Here is a 16,983-nt window from a genome sequence, read left to right as displayed (position 1 = left end):
ATAGCAGACTTCTCTCATGTCATACATAACAGGAAACAAATGGACCTATAAATCCAACACTATCCCACCAGCTCCCAGGATATCATCCCAAACATCTCTTCACTTATTCTAATACAGTGGACCCCCGACATTCGATGGCATCGACATTCAATAAATCCGACATTCGATGCATTTTAACGCAAAAATTTCGCCTCGATATTTGATGGAAAACCCAACATTCGATGCGATTCATAAAAGAAGTGTCCACGTCTAACCACGGCTAACCCTGAGAATCCTATGCCAGTTGAGGAATCCATTGTGGCATTGGGGAAGTCCTTGGGGTTGGAGGTTAGTGGGGAGGAAGTGGAAGAGTTGGTGGAGGAGGACAATGACAAACTAACTACTGATGAGCTGCTAGATCATCTTCAACAGCAAGAGGCCAGACCTGAGGAAACTGCTTCAGAGGAGGGGAGAGAGAAATTGAAGAAGTTGTCTACTTCAAAGATTAAGGAAATGTGTGCAAAGTGGCTTGAAGTGCAAACCTTTTTTGATGAAAATCACCCTGACACAGCTACTGCAAGCCGTGTTGGCAACCTGTACACTGACAATGTTGTGAACCACTTTAGGAAAGTCATAAAGAAGCGAGAGGTACAGGCCTCTATGGACAGATATGTTGTGCGACAGAAGTCCAGTGACTCTCAAGCTGGTCCTAGTGGCATTAAAAGAAGAAGGGAAGTAACCCCGGAAAAGGACTTGCTACCTCAAGTCCTAATGGAAGGGGATTCCCCTTCTAAACAGTAACAACCTTGACACTCTCCCCTCCTCCCATCCCATCAGTCATCACCAGATCTTCATTAAAGGTAAGTGTCAATTATTCTATTGTTATTAATGTATTGTTATTGCTGTTATTGTAAATATTTTATTGCATTAAACTTAATATTTCATGTAGTAAAATTTTTTTTTCGTACTATTGGGTGTCTTGCATGGATTAATTTGATTTCCATTATTTCTTATGGGGAAAATTAATTCGACTTTCGATATTTTCGACATTCGATAGCCCTCAGGAACGAATTAGTATCGAATGTCGAGGGTCCACTGTACTTACTTATTTTTTTTTTTTTTTTCAACAAGTCGGCCGTCTCCCACCGAGGCAGGGTGACCCAAAAAAGAAAGAAAATCCCCAAAAAGAAAATACTTTCATCATCATTCAACACTTTCACCACACTCACACATTATCACTGTTTTTGCAGAGGTGCTCAGAATACAACAGTTTAGAAGCATATATGTATAAAGATACACAACATATCCCTCCAAACTGCCAATATCCCAAACCCCTCCTTTAAAGTGCAGGCATTGTACTTCCCATTTCCAGGACTCAAGTCTGACTATGTGAAAATAACCGGTTTCCCTGAATCCCTTCACTAAATATTACCCTGCTCACACTCCAACAGATCGTCAGGTCCCAAGTATCATTTGTCTCCATTCACTCCTATCTAACACGCTCATGCACGCTTGCTGGAAGTCCAAGCCCCTCGCCCACAAAACCTCCTTTACCCCCTCTTTCCAACCCTTTCGAGGACGACCCCTACCCCTCCTTCCTTCCCCTATAGATTTATATGCTTTCCATGTCATTCTACTTTGATCCATTCTCTCTAAATGACCAAACCACCTCACCAACCCCTCTTCTGCCCTCTGACTAATGCTTTTATTAACTCCACACCTTCTCCTAATTTCCACACTCCGAATTTTCTGCATAATATTTACACCACACATTGCCCTTAGACAGGACATCTCCACTGCCTCCAACCGTCTCCTCGCTGCTGCATTTACCACCCAAGCTTCACATCCATATAAGAGTGTTGGTACTACTATACTTTCATACATTCCCTTCTTTGCCTCCATAGATAACGTTTTTTGACTCCACATATACCTCAATGCACCACTCACCATTTTTCCCTCATCAATTCTATGATTAACCTCATCCTTCATAAATCCATCCGCCGATACGTCAACTCCCAAGTATCTGAAAACATTCACTTCTTCCATACTCCTCCTCCCCAATTTGATATCCAATTTTTTTTTATCTAAATCATTTGATACCCTCATCACCTTACTCTTTTCTATGTTCACTTTCAACTTTCTACCTTTACACACATTCTCAAACTCATCCACTAACCTTTGCAATTTTTCTTTAGAATCTCCCATAAGCACAGTATCATCAGCAAAAAGTAACTGTGTCAATTCCCATTTTGAATTTGATTCCCCATAATTTAACCCCACCCCTCTCCCGAACACCCTAGCATTTACTTATTTTACAACCCCATCTATAAATATATTAAACAACCATGGTGACATTACACATCCCTGTCTAAGACCTACTTTTACCGGGAAGTATTTTCCCTCTCTTCTACACACCCTAACCTGAGCCTCACTATCCTCATAAAAACTCTTTACAGCATTTAGTAACTTACCACCTATTCCATATACTTGCAACATCTGCCACATTGCTCCTCTATCCACTCTATCATATGCCTTTTCTAAATCCATAAATGCAATAAAAACTTCCCTACCTTTATATAAATACTGTTCACATATATGCTTCAATGTAAACACTTGATCTACACATCCCCTACCCACTCTGAAGCCTCCCTGCTCATCCGCAATCCTACATTCTGTCTTCCCTCTAATTCTTTCAATTATAACGCTACCGTATACTTTTCCTGGTATACTCAGTAAACTTATTCCTCTATAATTTTTACAATCTCTTTTGTCCCCTTTCCCTTTATATAAAGGGACTATACATGCTCTCCGCCAATCCCTAGGTACCTTCCCCTCTTTCATACATTTATTAAACAAAAGTACCAACCACTCCAACACTATATCCCTCCCTGCTTTTAACATTTCTGTCATGATCCCATCAGTTCCAGCTGCTTTACCCCCTTTCATTCTACGTAATGCCTCATGTACCTCCATCACACTTACATTCTGCTCTTCTTCACTCCTAAAAGATAGTATACCTCCCTGACCAGTGCATGAAATTACCGCCTCCCTTTCTTCCTCAACATTTAAAAGTTCCTCAAAATATTCTCGCCATCTACCTAATACCTCCCTTTCCCCATCTACTAATTCCCCTACTCTGTTTTTAACTGACAAATCCATACTTTCCCTAGGCTTTCTTAACTTGTTTAACTCACTCCAAAAATTTTTCTTATTTTCATTAAAATTTCTTGACAGTGCCTCTCCCACTCTATCATCTGCTCTCCTTTTGCACACTCTCACCACTCTCTTCACCTTTCTTTTACTCTCCATATACTCTGCTCTTCTTATAACACTTCTGCTTTGTAAAAACCTCTCGTAAGCTACCTTTTTCTCTTTTATCACACCCTTTACTTTATCATTCCACCAGTCACTCCTCTTTCCTCCTTACTTATAACAATTCTTATTCCTCTTTATCCAAGGGAAATATAAACTTTCTATACATGTAAGAAATTGGATGATAGCATGAAATTTAAAAGTAATTTCTAAACTAACAATAAAGTTAGCTGATGGCAATATGGCAATAAAATAAAATATGCTTTTAATATTACAAAGAAGAAATAGTATAATGTGTAAACCAAAATTCAATTTGCATACCCGAGGAGATCCAAGTCCATAAGTCTTCACTAGTTGTGCTAGTGTGTTCACTTCCAGGAAAATCACATCCTGACCTCCATGTGGTGCGGTGGTTATTTCTTCAGCCTGAGGGGTATATTCCAATTACAGACACGTAAACCTAACATTATAATTATGATAATGGTATACAATACTGACCAAGTTGATAAGACACGAACAACAGTTAGGTATCTTTATTCCGAAACGTTTCGCCTACACAGTATGTTTCTTCAGTTGAAGACAGAGGCAGCAGAACCAGCAGAGGGAAATGGACTGATTACAGCGTCCTTACATCTCTACTGATTCTCCTGCTTCATATGTATTCGACTGAAGAAGCCTCCCATGTAGGCAAAATATTTTACAGTAAATATACAAGTGAACAGTATTTAGAAAAGGCTAAAGAGGTTTTTGTGGCATTTATGGATTTGGAAAAGGCATATGACAGGGTGGATAGGAGGGCAATGTGGCAGATGTTGCAGGTGTATGGTATGGGAGGTAGGTTACTGAAAGCAGTGAAGAGTTTTTACGAGGATAATGAGGCTCAAGTTAGAGTATGTAGGAAAGAGGGAGATTATTTCCCAGTAAAAGTAGGCCTTAGACAAGGATGTGTGATGTCACCGTGGTTGTTCAATATATTTATAGATGGGGTTGTAAGAGAAGTAAATGCGAGGGTCTTGGCAAGAGGCATGGAATTAAAAGATAAAGAATCACACATAAAGTGGGAGTTGTCACAGTTGCTCTTTGCTGATGACACTGTGCTCTTGGGAGATTCTGAAGAGGTTGGTGGATGAATTTGGTAGGGTATGTAAAAGAAGAAAATTAAAAGTGAATATAGGAAAGAGTAAGGTTATGAGGATAACAAAAAGATTAGGTGATGAAAGATTAGATATCAGATTGGAGGGAGAGAGTATGGAGGAGGTGAATGTATTCAGATATTTGGGAGTGGACGTGTCAGCGGATGGGTCTATGAAAGATGAGGTGAATCAGAATTGATGAGGGGAAAAGGGTGAGCGGTGCACTTAGGAGTCTGTGGAGACAAAGAATTTTGTCCTTGGAGGCAAAGAGGGGAATGTATGAAAGTATAGTTTTACCAAAGCTCTTATATGGGTGTGAAGCATGGGTGATGAATGTTGCAGTGAGGAGAAGGCTAGAGGCAGTGATGTCATGTCTGAGGGCAATGTGTGGTGTGAATATAATGCAGAGAATTCGTAGTTTGGAAGTTAGGAGGAGGTGCAGGATTGCCAAAACTGTTGTCCAGAGGGCTGAGGAAGGGTTGTTGAGGTGGTTCGGACATGTAGAGAGAATGGAGCGAAACAGAATGACTTCAAGAGTGTATCAGTCTGTAGCGGAAGGAAGGCAGGGTAGGGGTCAGCCTAAGAAAGGTTGGAGGGAGGGGGCAAAGGTTTTGTGTGCGAGGGGCTTGGACTTCCAGTGGGCATGCATGAGCATGTTTGATAGGAGTGAATGGAGACAAATGGTTTTTAATACTTGACGTGCTGTTGGAGTGTGAGCAAAGTAACATTTATGAAGGGGTTCAGGGAAACCGGCAGGCCGGACTTGAGTCCTGGAGATGGGAAGTACAGTGCCTGCACTCTGAAGGAGGGGTGTTAATGTTGCAGTTTAAAAACTGTAGTGTAAAGCACCCTTCTGGCAAGACAGTGATGGAGTGAATGATGGTGAAAGTTTTTCTTTTTCGGGCCACCCTGCCTTGGTGGGAATCGGCCAGTGTGTTAATAAAATAATAAATATCTAACTGTTGCACATGTGTCTTAACAACATTATAACTGCAATATAGCTTTTTTTCACCCTTAATACTCAATCTGATCCCTAAAGCTTTAGAAGCAAGTGATACACTTTTGTAATTTACTTACAGTTTGTGCTGTAATATAGAGAGCAGCCATCTCACGAAGGAAAGTTCCATCTGGTTCCTGGGTAGCATTCAATACTTTGGTGGCAGGAAGAGAGCGGCTAACACGTTCATCATCAGAACTGTTGGATGCCATCATAATTATTCTCGCTGCGGTAAATGTATGTAAAAAAAATAGTTTATCCGATAATATAGTCAATCTGAAGTTTCTGTACTGTGCATCTTGAATTTTGTACAACGCACTGCTAAATATTCAACCCCTAACTCACTTGTCAATAACAGTAAGACGTTTGAAAAGCGTATGTCTCTGGGCTTTGGAGCCGTAGATGCTCTTGAGTCTACGGAAGACCTCATCAATGGATGTATCTTCTTTCAGTCCATATGAAGAGCCTGCCTGCCTGATGCTTGCACCACCACTGTGTACCTCTACCACCACTGCAGCAGTTGGTGGAGAAAATGGTGATGTGATGGTTAAGCCTTTCCATGAAGAGGACTGCAGAAAAAAAACAGACAGACTTAGGTTTCTCACATAAAATCATGAAAAAAACAAAAACAAATGCAGCTTCTTTCCTTCCTGTTGTTCTGGTTTAACATCAAATTAGCCCAGTAGCTGAGAGAATAGCATGAATAATGAGACTTTAAAGAACTAGATTTTATTACTGTGAAAGAGTGAATATTTAAACACTAGCCTTAGTGTTATTGTTCCTGGTAAAATATTCATTATACTACTTCAAAAATTAGCTATGAATTTAATGAAAAATATACCTAACCAAAATGTTTATCAATATGTAGACAATAAGAGGCTATTCGGTGAGCTTTTACAATTTGAAAACTATAATATTAGCATATTTAATACAGAGGTCTAATAAAAAAAAGTACAATCTATTCAACAACTGAACAGTGCACTCCGTATAGGTTGCATATAATTTATGTACATACATACATAATTATACAGTCATACCCCGCTTTATGTCATTTCAGCCTACGTCAAATTCACCTTTATGCCACTTTTCTAGAGTAAATTTCAGTTCAGCGAATGTCATTATGCCTGATTTTACGTCACTTGGCAATGTTATGTACATCATAATTTTCTTTTAATTGTTCATTATTCATTATGAAATATGACTAAAATGTGTTTTTAGTATTCTTTAAGGTTATTTACGCTAGTTTCATGGTGTCGTCATCAATTTAAGGCATTTTTAAGGCTAATCCGGTTTACATAAAAAAACCGGGTTACTTAGGGGTTCTTGGAACCAATTAACCCGTAAACGGTCCAAACGTATATATACGTTTTTTCAACATTTGAATGTAAAAAACAATAGATCTTCTTTTTGTTTTTTTTACATTTGAAAATGTGTAAAAAAAAACTGATCTACTTTTTTGTTATATTTGAAAATATGTAAAAAAACGTAGATCTACTTTTGTAGCACTACACATGTGAACGTAGATCTGCTTGGACCGTTTACGGGTTAATGACGTAAGGCAGCGGTGTGATTATATATTTTTTTCAACAAACTGGCCGTATCCCTAAGAGGAAAAACAAAAGCATTTTTTTTTAAATTTAGCAATTTATACAGGAGGGGTTACTAGCCCCTTGCTCCTGGCATTTTAGTCGCCTCTTATGACACTCATGGTTTATAAAGGAAGAAAATTTTTCCTCTACCAAGGCAGGGTGACCCAAAAAAGAGGACTCTTTCACTGCTATTCATTCAATCACTATCTTGGCAGAAGTCTGATGACATCACAGTTGCACATATCCTAACTGACACTAAGTATGATAATTGTACTTATGTGTACCTGTGCCTAAATAAACTTATTTACACGTACCTTGGCAGGAGTGTACCCAAGAGCGGCAGCCAAAACGTCATCAAGATCCGTGGCCCTCAAGACGCTTGCTGATCCAAATCTCACAGTCGGTGGCGAGAATGCAACATTTATTTCTCCACAGTAAACTATGAATATAAGATAACACTAGTCATTAAAAGTTAAAAATCAATGCATCAAAATTTTCAATGCTCAATAGTCACTGGATATAAAAAAAACGTAGAGTACTATGAAGTTTTTTGGGAAACCAAAATTCAAACATTTTGCAAATTTATATTAAATGATAAATACAGTAGCTATATACAGGAAATAATCGTCAAGTATGTCACCCAAAAATGTTTTAAAATACGTGTAAATAATAAATTAAATAATTTATATACATACATACTACAGTACATCAGTGTTCATTATAAAGCTAATAGAATTCTTGGCTTCACATAACAAAGTATAAGTAAAAGGAGTCCTCGGATTATTTTATATTGTTGGTTAGGCCTCATTTATATTATGCTGGCAGTTCTGGTCACTGTATTTCAGAATGGATATAAATGTGCTGAAAAATACACTGAAGGATGACGAAGTTGATTTTATGTACTGGAAATCTTTCCTATGAGGACAGACTGAGGTGTATAAATGGAAGACAGGAATACATAAAGAGTACGTATATAAATAATGTGCAAAAATATCTAACCAAGGCAGGATTTGCAACAAGATTTGATTTGTTCAGAATTTTAACCTGGAGGGTTAGCTACCAGGATAACCCAAGAAAGTCAGTGTGTCATTGGGAACTGTGTCTTATTTCCACTAGGGTTCTTTAATCTCAATGAAAATTAGACGTGTGCAGCATCTGGGAATCTTTATAGAAGACGTTTTGCTAATGGTTGGCGAAATATCTACAATAAAGATACCCAGATGTTGTACATGTGTCTAATTTTCATCCTGTTGGTACTGTACAGTATACCAGTCACGTACATCCTTTTTTAGTTTTGTCTCCCCAGGATGCGACTAACACCCAGGTACTTACTTAGTTGCTAGGTGAACAGGGACTGCAGGTGTAAGGAAACACACCCAACGTCTCCACCCATGCCAGGGATTGAACTGCGAACACCGTGTCAACCGAGCCACAGGTTCAGTCTGTATTGTTTAATTCTTAAGTGCTAAATCCATGTGGGTCATTCAGCACAAGACATGGTGGAGGCTTGACCCTCCGTCTGCTGACGTCCAGATTTAGAGAGGACATAGGAAAGCAATGGTTTGGAAAGAGTTGTCGAAGAGTGGAATAAATTCTCGACTGGCATCGTTGACACAAAATTTGTGTGGCTTTAAAAACAGGCTAGACAAGTACATAAGTAAGTATATTTAGGCACAGGTACACATAAGAACAATTTTCATACATAATATAAATTACACACGATAACCCCAAAAAAGTCAAAATGAATTATTTTCATTGGGGTCCCTGTGATATTATTTAAACAAGGATCCCAGTGGAAATCAAGAACCCCAATGGAAATCAGGGATCTGATGGAAATCAGGGATCCGATGAAAACCAGGGATCTGATGAAAACCAGGGTTCCGATGAAAACTAGGGATCCGGTGAAAACCAGGGATCCGATGAAAACCAGGGATCCGATGAAAACCAGGGATCCGATGAAAACCAGGGATCTGATGAAAACCAGGGATCCGATGAAAACCAGGGATCTGATGAAAACCAGGGATCCGATGAAAACTAGGGATCTGATGAAAACCAGGGATCCGATGAAAACTAGGGATCCGGTGAAAACCAGGGATCCGATGTAAATCAAGATCCTTAATGTAAATGAAGGACCCCAATGTAAATCAAGAACCCCAATGTAAATGAGGGACCCCAATGGAAACCAGGGATCTGAAGAAAACCAGGGATCCGATGAAAACCAGGGATCTGATGAAAACCAGGGATCCGATGAAAACCAGAGATCCGGTGAAAACCAGGGATCTGATGAAAACCAGGGTTCCGATGAAAACTAGGGATCCGGTGAAAACCAGGAATCCGATGTAAATCAAGATCCCCAATGTAAATGATGGACCCCAATGTAAATCAAGAACCCCAATGTAAATGAGGGACCCCAATGTAAATCAAGGACCCCAATGTAAATCAAGGACCCCAATGTAAATCAAGGACCCCCAATGTAATTCAAGGATCCCCAATATAAATCAAGGATCCCCAATGTAAATCAAGGATCCCCAATGTAAATCAAGGATCCCCAATGTAAATCAAGGATCCCCAATGTAAATCAAGGACCCCAATGTAAATCAAGGATCCCCAATGTAAATCAAGGATCCCCAATGTAAATTAAGGATCCCCAATGTAAATCAAGGACCCCAATGTAAATCAAGAGAACCTCATGCAAATCAAGAACCCAAATGGAAATAAGTCCCGGACTTTCTCTGGGTTATCCAAGATAATTTACGTGTTACCAGGTACGATAATTGACCTTATGTACCTGTACCTAAATAAACTTACTGGGCGGGTGTGAGTTAGACCTACCTAGCCTGGGCCTGTAGGCCTACCCCAGTCCTCTTATTATGAGTTGAATAAAAGCCCAAATTACCCAGTAAAAGCTTTGAATATTTACCCACATAAATTATTAATACATACCACAACTGATTTCAAAATAATATAGTTGAAATAACATAAAATAGCTTAAATAAGGACCTGTACGTAAATAAGGACCACAATGGAAATATTTGGGGGGGGAGGGTTATCTTAGGTAATTTATATATATATGTTAGTGTGTATAATTGTTTATATAAGTGTATTTATATGTATTTGCACATAAATAAAGTTCCTTAGCATTTTACACTCAAAAATAATTCAAAGATACGTCAGTGGAAATGATTAATTTCGAAGGATTTCAGGTGACTCACTGCCATAGCAGTCATCACACATGTCATCCATACTCCCATAATGGTGTAACAAATGTATGGTGATGGTAGGAGAGCCACAAACCTGAGAAAAACAGAGAGAAGAGAGCTACGAGTGCTGTCACCTGACTTGCCATCTTGCGACTGATGGGAATCAATATGCAATAGGGAAAACCCGGCTTATTCTTTTGCGTTTATTGCTGTGTTAGTAGGTTTAAGGGGCATATTAGCCTATAGGCCGTATCCAGAGTAGTCCCTTTGTGATATATAGCGGGTTAAATTGGTGAAAATGTACGTATTTTTTGGTTAATAAGTAATATTTACTCTGGCTTCCCGTTCTTCACCATCATGTGACAGCCATGATCGCTATTCCGCACGAAATATTTGTACCGTATTTTGTATATATTAACGCTAAACCGCTACCTTAATACCAATAACTAATATCTAGAAAATAACTTTAACAGTCGATTTTATTTTTAGAAGCCATCCAAGATTTTAAAAATGACGTTAGCGGGGTAAAAAAAGGGTTTTGTGTTGGTAGGAAAGCAAGTAACGGAATGGAGAGTGGGCCATATTGACAAGTGTTGGGCCACAACCACAACAAACTGCTGGCTGGCCACTGCTTTTTCCTGCTCCTGTGGCCTCTCCATGGCTCCCACCACCCTCCACGCACGCTCTTACTGCCCCCACGCCACCCTCTCATAGGTAGTCCAGCTCTAGCTCCGGGGCCGCCCCCTGCAAGAAAACAGGAGGGCTGTTTACCCTGTGGGACAGTGTGTGGGACAGTTGTTATCCCCTTCCTGGGACAGTGTGGGGTTGTTATATACTGCCTGGGACAGTGTGGGGCTGTTATATACTGCCTGGGACAGTGTGGGGCTGTTATATACTGCCTGGGACAGTGTGGGGTTGTTATATACTGCCTGGGACAGTGTGGGGCTGTTATATACTGCCTGGGACAGTGTGGAGTTGTTATATACTGCCTGGGACAGTGTGGGGTTGTTATATACTGCCTGGGACAGTGTGGGGTTGTTATATACTGCCTGGGACAGTGTGGGGCTGTTATATACTGCCTGGGACAGTGTGGGGCTGTTATATACTGCCTGGGACAGTGTGGAGTTGTTATATACTGCCTGGGACAGTGTGGGGTTGTTATATACTGCCTGGGACAGTGTGGGGTTGTTATATACTGCCTGGGACAGTGTGGGGTTGTTATATACTGCCTGGGACAGTGTGGGGCTGTTATATACTGCCTGGGACAGTGTGGGGTTGTTATATACTGCCTGGGACAGTGTGGGGTTGTTATATACTGCCTGGGGCAGTGTGGGGCTGTTATATACTGCCTGGGACAGTGTGGGGCTGTTATATACCGCCTGGGACAGTGTGGGGCTGTTATATACTGCCTGGGGCAGTGTGGGGCTGTTATATACTGCCTGGGACAGTGTGGGGTTGTTACATACTGCCTGGGACAGTGTGGGGTTGTTATATACTGCCTGGGACAGTGTGGGGTTGTTATATACTGCCTGGGGCAGTGTGGGGCTGTTATATACTGCCTGGGACAGTGTGGGGCTGTTATATACCGCCTGGGACAGTGTGGGGCTGTTATATACTGCCTGGGGCAGTGTGGGGCTGTTATATACTGCCTGGGACAGTGTGGGGTTGTTACATACTGCCTGGGACAGTGTGGGGTTGTTATATACTGCCTGGGACAGTGTGGGGTTGTTATATACTGCCTGGGACAGTGTGGGGCTGTTATATACTGCCTGGGACAGTGTGGGGTTGTTATATACTGCCTGGGACAGTGTGGGGTTGTTATATACTGCCTGGGGCAGTGTGGGGCTGTTATATACTGCCTGGGACAGTGTGGGATTGTTATATACTGCCTGGGACAGTGTGGGGTTGTTATATACTGCCTGGGACAGTGTGGGGTTGTTATATACTGCCAGGGACAGTGTGGGGTTGTTATATACTGCCTGGGGCAGTGTGGGGCTGTTATATACTGCCTGGGACAGTGTGGGGTTGTTATATACTGCCTGGGACAGTGGGGGGTTGTTATATACTGCCTGGGATAGTGTGGGGTTGTTATATACTGCCTGGGACAGTGTGGGGTTGTTATATACTGCCTGGGAGAGTGTGGGGTTGTTATATACTGCCTGGGATAGTGTGGGGTTGTTATATACTGCCTGGGATAGTGTGGGGTTGTTATATACTGCCTGGGATAGTGTGGGGTTGTTATATACTGCCTAGGATAGTGTGGGGTTGTTATATACTGCCTAGGACAGTGTGGGGTTGTTATACACTGCCTAGGACAGTGTGGGGTTGTTATATACTGCCTGGGACAGTGTGGGGCTGTTATACACTGCCTGGGATAGTGTGGGGTTATTATATACTGCCTGGGACAGTGTGGGGTTGTTATATACTGCCTGGGATAGTGGGGGGTTGTTACATACTGCCTAGGACAGTGTGATGTTGTTATACACTGCCTGGGACAGTGTGGGGTTGTTATATACTGCCTGGGATAGTGTGGGGTTGTTACATACTGCCTAGGACAGTGTGGGGTTGTTATACACTGCCTAGGACAGTGTGGGGTTGTTATATACTGCCTGGGATAGTGGGGGGTTGTTACATACTGCCTAGGACAGTGTGGGGTTGTTATACACTGCCTGGGACAGTGTGGGGTTATACACTGCCTGGGACAGTGTGGGGTTGTTATGCACTACCTGGGACAGTGTGGGGTTGTTATGCACTGCCTGGGACAGTGTGGGGTTGTTATGCACTGCCTGGGACAGTGTGGGGTTGTTATACACTACCTGGGACAGTGTGGGGTTGTTATGCACTGCCTGGGACAGTGTGGGGTTGTTATACACTACCTGGGACAGTGTGGGGTTGTTATGCACTACCTGGGACAGTGTGGGGTTGTTATGCACTACCTGGGACAGTGTGTGGTTGTTATACACTACCTGGTACAGTGTGTGTGGTTGTTATACACTACCTGGGACAGTGTGTGGTTGTTATACACTACCTGGGACAGTGTGGGGTTGTTATGCACTACCTGGGACAGTGTGGGGTTGTTATACACTGCCTGGGACAGTGTGTGGTTGTTATACACTACCTGGGACAGTGTGGGGTTGTTATGCACTACCTGGGACAGTGTGTGGTTGTTATACACTGCCTGGGACAGTGTGGGGTTGTTATGCACTACCTGGGACAGTGTGTGGTTGTTATACACTGCCTGGGACAGTGTGTGGTTGTTATACACTACCTGGGACAGTGTGTGGTTGTTATACACTACCTGGGACAATGTGTGGTTGTTATACACTGCCTGGGACAGTGTATGGTTATGCACTACCTGGGACAGTGTGTAGTTGTTATACACTGCCTGGGACAGTGTGTGGTTGTTATGTACTGCCTGGGACAGTATGTGGTTGTTATACACTGCCTGGGACAGTGTGGGGTTGTTATACACTACCTGGGACAGTGTGTGGTTGTTATACACTACCTGGGACAATGTGTGGTTGTTATACACTACCTGGGACAGTGTATGGTTGTTATACACTACCTGGTACAATTTGTGGTTGTTATACACTACCTCGGACAGTGTGGGGTTGTTATACACTGCCTGGGACAGTGTGGGGTTGTTATACACTACCTGGGACAGTGTGTGGTTGTTATACACTACCTGGGACAGTGTGTGGTTTTTATACACTACCTGGGACAATGTGTGGTTGTTATACACTACCTGGGACAGTGTGATGTTGTTATACACTACCTGGGACAGTGTGTGGTTGTTATACACTACCTGGGACAGTGTGATGTTGTTATACACTACCTGGGACAGTGTGTGGTTGTTATACACTACCTGGGACAGTGTGTGGTTGTTATACACTACCTGGGACAGTGTGTGGTTGTTATACACTACCTGGGACAGTGTGTGGTTGTTATACACTACCTGGGACAGTGTGTGGTTGTTATACACTACCTGGTACAGTGTGTGGTTGTTATACACTACCTGGGACAGTGTGTGGTTGTTATACACTACCTGGGATAATGTGTGGTTGTTATACACTACCTGGGACAATGTGTGGTTTTTATACACTACCTGGGACAATGTGTGGTTGTTATACACTACCTGGGACAGTGTGTGGTTGTTATACACTACCTGGTACAATGTGTGGTTTTTATACACTACCTGGGACAATGTGTGGTTGTTATACACTACCTGGGACAGTGTGTGGTTGTTATACACTACCTGGGACAATGTGTGGTTGTTATACACTACCTGGGACAGTGTGTGGTTTTTATACACTACCTGGGACAATGTGTGGTTGTTATACACTACCTGGGACAGTGTGTGGTTTTTATACACTACCTGGGACAATGTGTGGTTTTTATACACTACCTGGGACAATGTGTGGTTTTTATACACTACCTGGGACAATGTGTGGTTGTTATACACTACCTGGAACAGTGTACAGAATGTTGGGTATACTTTGCCTGCCACAGTGTACGGGATGATTGTTATATCTTGCCATGGATAGTGAAGATCTATGGAACAGTTGCTAGTTCTCATGGACAGAAAATCTTGAAAACAATTGTTGTGTTCTGTTTCGTACAGGAAAAGTGTACAAAATGGTTATATCTGACAAGGACTGTGCACAGAGCGGTTGCTGTTCACTGTTGGGTATGAGGTGTGTGAAAAGGTTTTGATAATAAGTTATTACAAGGACCCCATTGGAAATAAGTCACTTTGACTTTTTTTGGGGTTATTTTGGGCAATCTACACATATACTACACTATGTATGATATAATTTATGTAACTATTTGTGTACTTGTTCCTAAATAAACTTACCTACTAAATGCAATAGTTGTTATACTTTGCAGAGAGGGACTTCAGCTGTGACCTTGGTGGAATGTAGACAACTAACTCTGCCCTGCCCTGAGCATTGGTGACCAACTAAGCTCGTAGTGAACTTAACTTTTATATCCTTCACAGGACTTGGAAAAAACCATGGCAGCCCTTGAGAAGTTGATTCGTGCCTTTGAGGCAGTAAAACTGTCCCAGGGAGGCAATGGTACAAATGGAGGTGCTCCCTCAATGACAGCAGCTGGGGCCCAGGCTGGCGAGCAACGCCCTGCAGAGCACCCCAGAACTATGGCCTCGCTAGCATCGTCACTGTCACAGCAGAGTCAGGGATTGCTCAGGTGAAGAGCATTGAATCAGTTCAAAGTATTAGTACATACTTAAATTGTACTATTGTTCATTTAGCTACCTCTCATTATTTGTATATTTAAAAAGCTACTTAATAACCCATGTCTAGTTCTTAAGTAATTTTTAAGCATTACGATTAGTCTTCCCAAAATGCATCACATGCTAGTAGCTTCCTTTTGTGCCTAACAATATTTGATTAAACTTAAACTGCATTGTGATGAATGGTTCGAAAAACCGACAAGTTGAAGAGTGAGACACTTATGCAGCATATGGGAATCTTTATTCAGGAACCGTTTCGCCACACAGTGGCTTCATCAGTCCAATACAAAGAGGAAGGCGTAAGGAGAGGAGGAGTATGAGGTAATCAGTCCCTCAGCCTGGAGTCGATGTGTTCAGTCCATCAATCTTGTAGATTGATGGACTGAACACATCGACTCCAGGCTGAGGGACTGATTACCTCATACTCCTCCTCTCCTTACGCCTTCCTCTTTGTATTGGACTGATGAAGCCACTGTGTGGCGAAACGGTTCCTGAATAAAGATTCCCATATGCTGCATAAGTGTCTCAATCTTAAACTGCATTACCTGTATAGTGAAGAAAAATAAAATTATTGTTATTATTAACTCAGTTTTTAAGTACGAATGTCTTGGATTCTGAATGGTCTTGAAATTACCTTCACTGTTAAATGAAATCATTAAAGCTTCCCTGTTTGAAAATAGTGTACTATACAGTGTTTACCTGAATAGGTGAATAATTAAATTACTATCAGTTGTTTTGTCAATAGGTGTTAAAAAGTACTGTATATAAAAAATATCATAAGCTATTTTATGAGATTTTGTACAGTCAAAGGTTGTCCATACAAATTTGTGAACTTCGGTATTTACATATTTTGACTGTCCAGTGCTTATATGAAAGGCAACAAGTGAATTGATTCAGTTATGCAATAGTTTTCTGGCTCAGTGGCTCTCCCATGCACCAGTCTCTGTTCCAGCCATTATTTCTATGAATGTCAGTATATTATATATACAGATTTTTTCGAAATTTTTTTTAGACTTAACTCTGTATTATTTGTAGTTTCGAGCATCATGGGGTTTTATTGGACTATAACCCTGCCCTGTGAATTTGTGGGGAAAATTGTATTCTCTATCAATCTGTGTATCTATCTATCTATATGTATATATATATATATATATATCTATATATATATATATATATATATATATATATATATATATATATATTTTTTTTTTTTTTTTTTTTTATTATCACACCGGCCGATTCCCACCAAGGCAGGGTGGCCCGAAAAAGAAAAACTTTCACCATCATTCACTCCATCACTGTCTTGCCAGAAGGGTGCTTTACACTACAGTTTTTAAACTGCAACATTAACACCCCTCCTTCAGAGTGCAGGCACTGTACTTCCCATCTCCAGGACTCAAGTCCGGCCTGCCGGTTTCCCTGAATCCCTTCATAAATGTTACTTTGCTCACACTCCAACAGCACGTCAAGTATTAAAAACCATTTGTCTCCATTCACTCCTATCAAACACGCTCACGCA

At 41.3% G+C, this 16,983-nt stretch overlaps 2 protein-coding genes across 3 annotated transcripts in view; one reads left to right on the top strand and one right to left on the bottom strand.

Moving 5' to 3' along the window:
* Positions 1-3,402: 3,402 nt before the first annotated feature.
* Positions 3,403-10,457, bottom strand: LOC138851059 (uncharacterized). Its single transcript, XM_070101527.1, has 5 exons — positions 10,305-10,457; positions 7,325-7,449; positions 5,767-5,990; positions 5,502-5,619; positions 3,403-3,717 (listed from the first exon to the last, which is right to left on the bottom strand). Exons 1-5 carry the CDS (start codon positions 10,354-10,356, stop codon positions 3,403-3,405), a joined length of 834 nt encoding a protein of 277 aa, XP_069957628.1. The 5' UTR covers positions 10,357-10,457.
* Positions 10,458-10,773: 316 nt separating this feature from the next.
* LOC128701567 (huntingtin) overlaps positions 10,774-16,983 on the top strand; it is a 94,786-nt gene continuing 88,576 nt past the window's right edge. For both annotated transcript variants that reach the window (XM_053795337.2, XM_053795336.2), the window contains exons 1-2: positions 10,774-10,924; positions 15,210-15,418. In XM_053795337.2, the coding sequence (XP_053651312.2) occupies positions 15,225-15,418 (194 nt within the window). In that variant the 5' untranslated portion in view covers positions 10,774-10,924; positions 15,210-15,224. The remainder of the gene's footprint in view (positions 10,925-15,209; positions 15,419-16,983) is intronic.

The sequence above is a fragment of the Cherax quadricarinatus genome, chromosome 78 (genome assembly GCF_038502225.1).
Source record: "Cherax quadricarinatus isolate ZL_2023a chromosome 78, ASM3850222v1, whole genome shotgun sequence".
Taxonomy (NCBI): domain Eukaryota; kingdom Metazoa; phylum Arthropoda; class Malacostraca; order Decapoda; family Parastacidae; genus Cherax; species Cherax quadricarinatus.
Note: the sequence above shows the minus strand (reverse complement) of the source record. Positions and strands in the feature narration are given on the sequence as shown.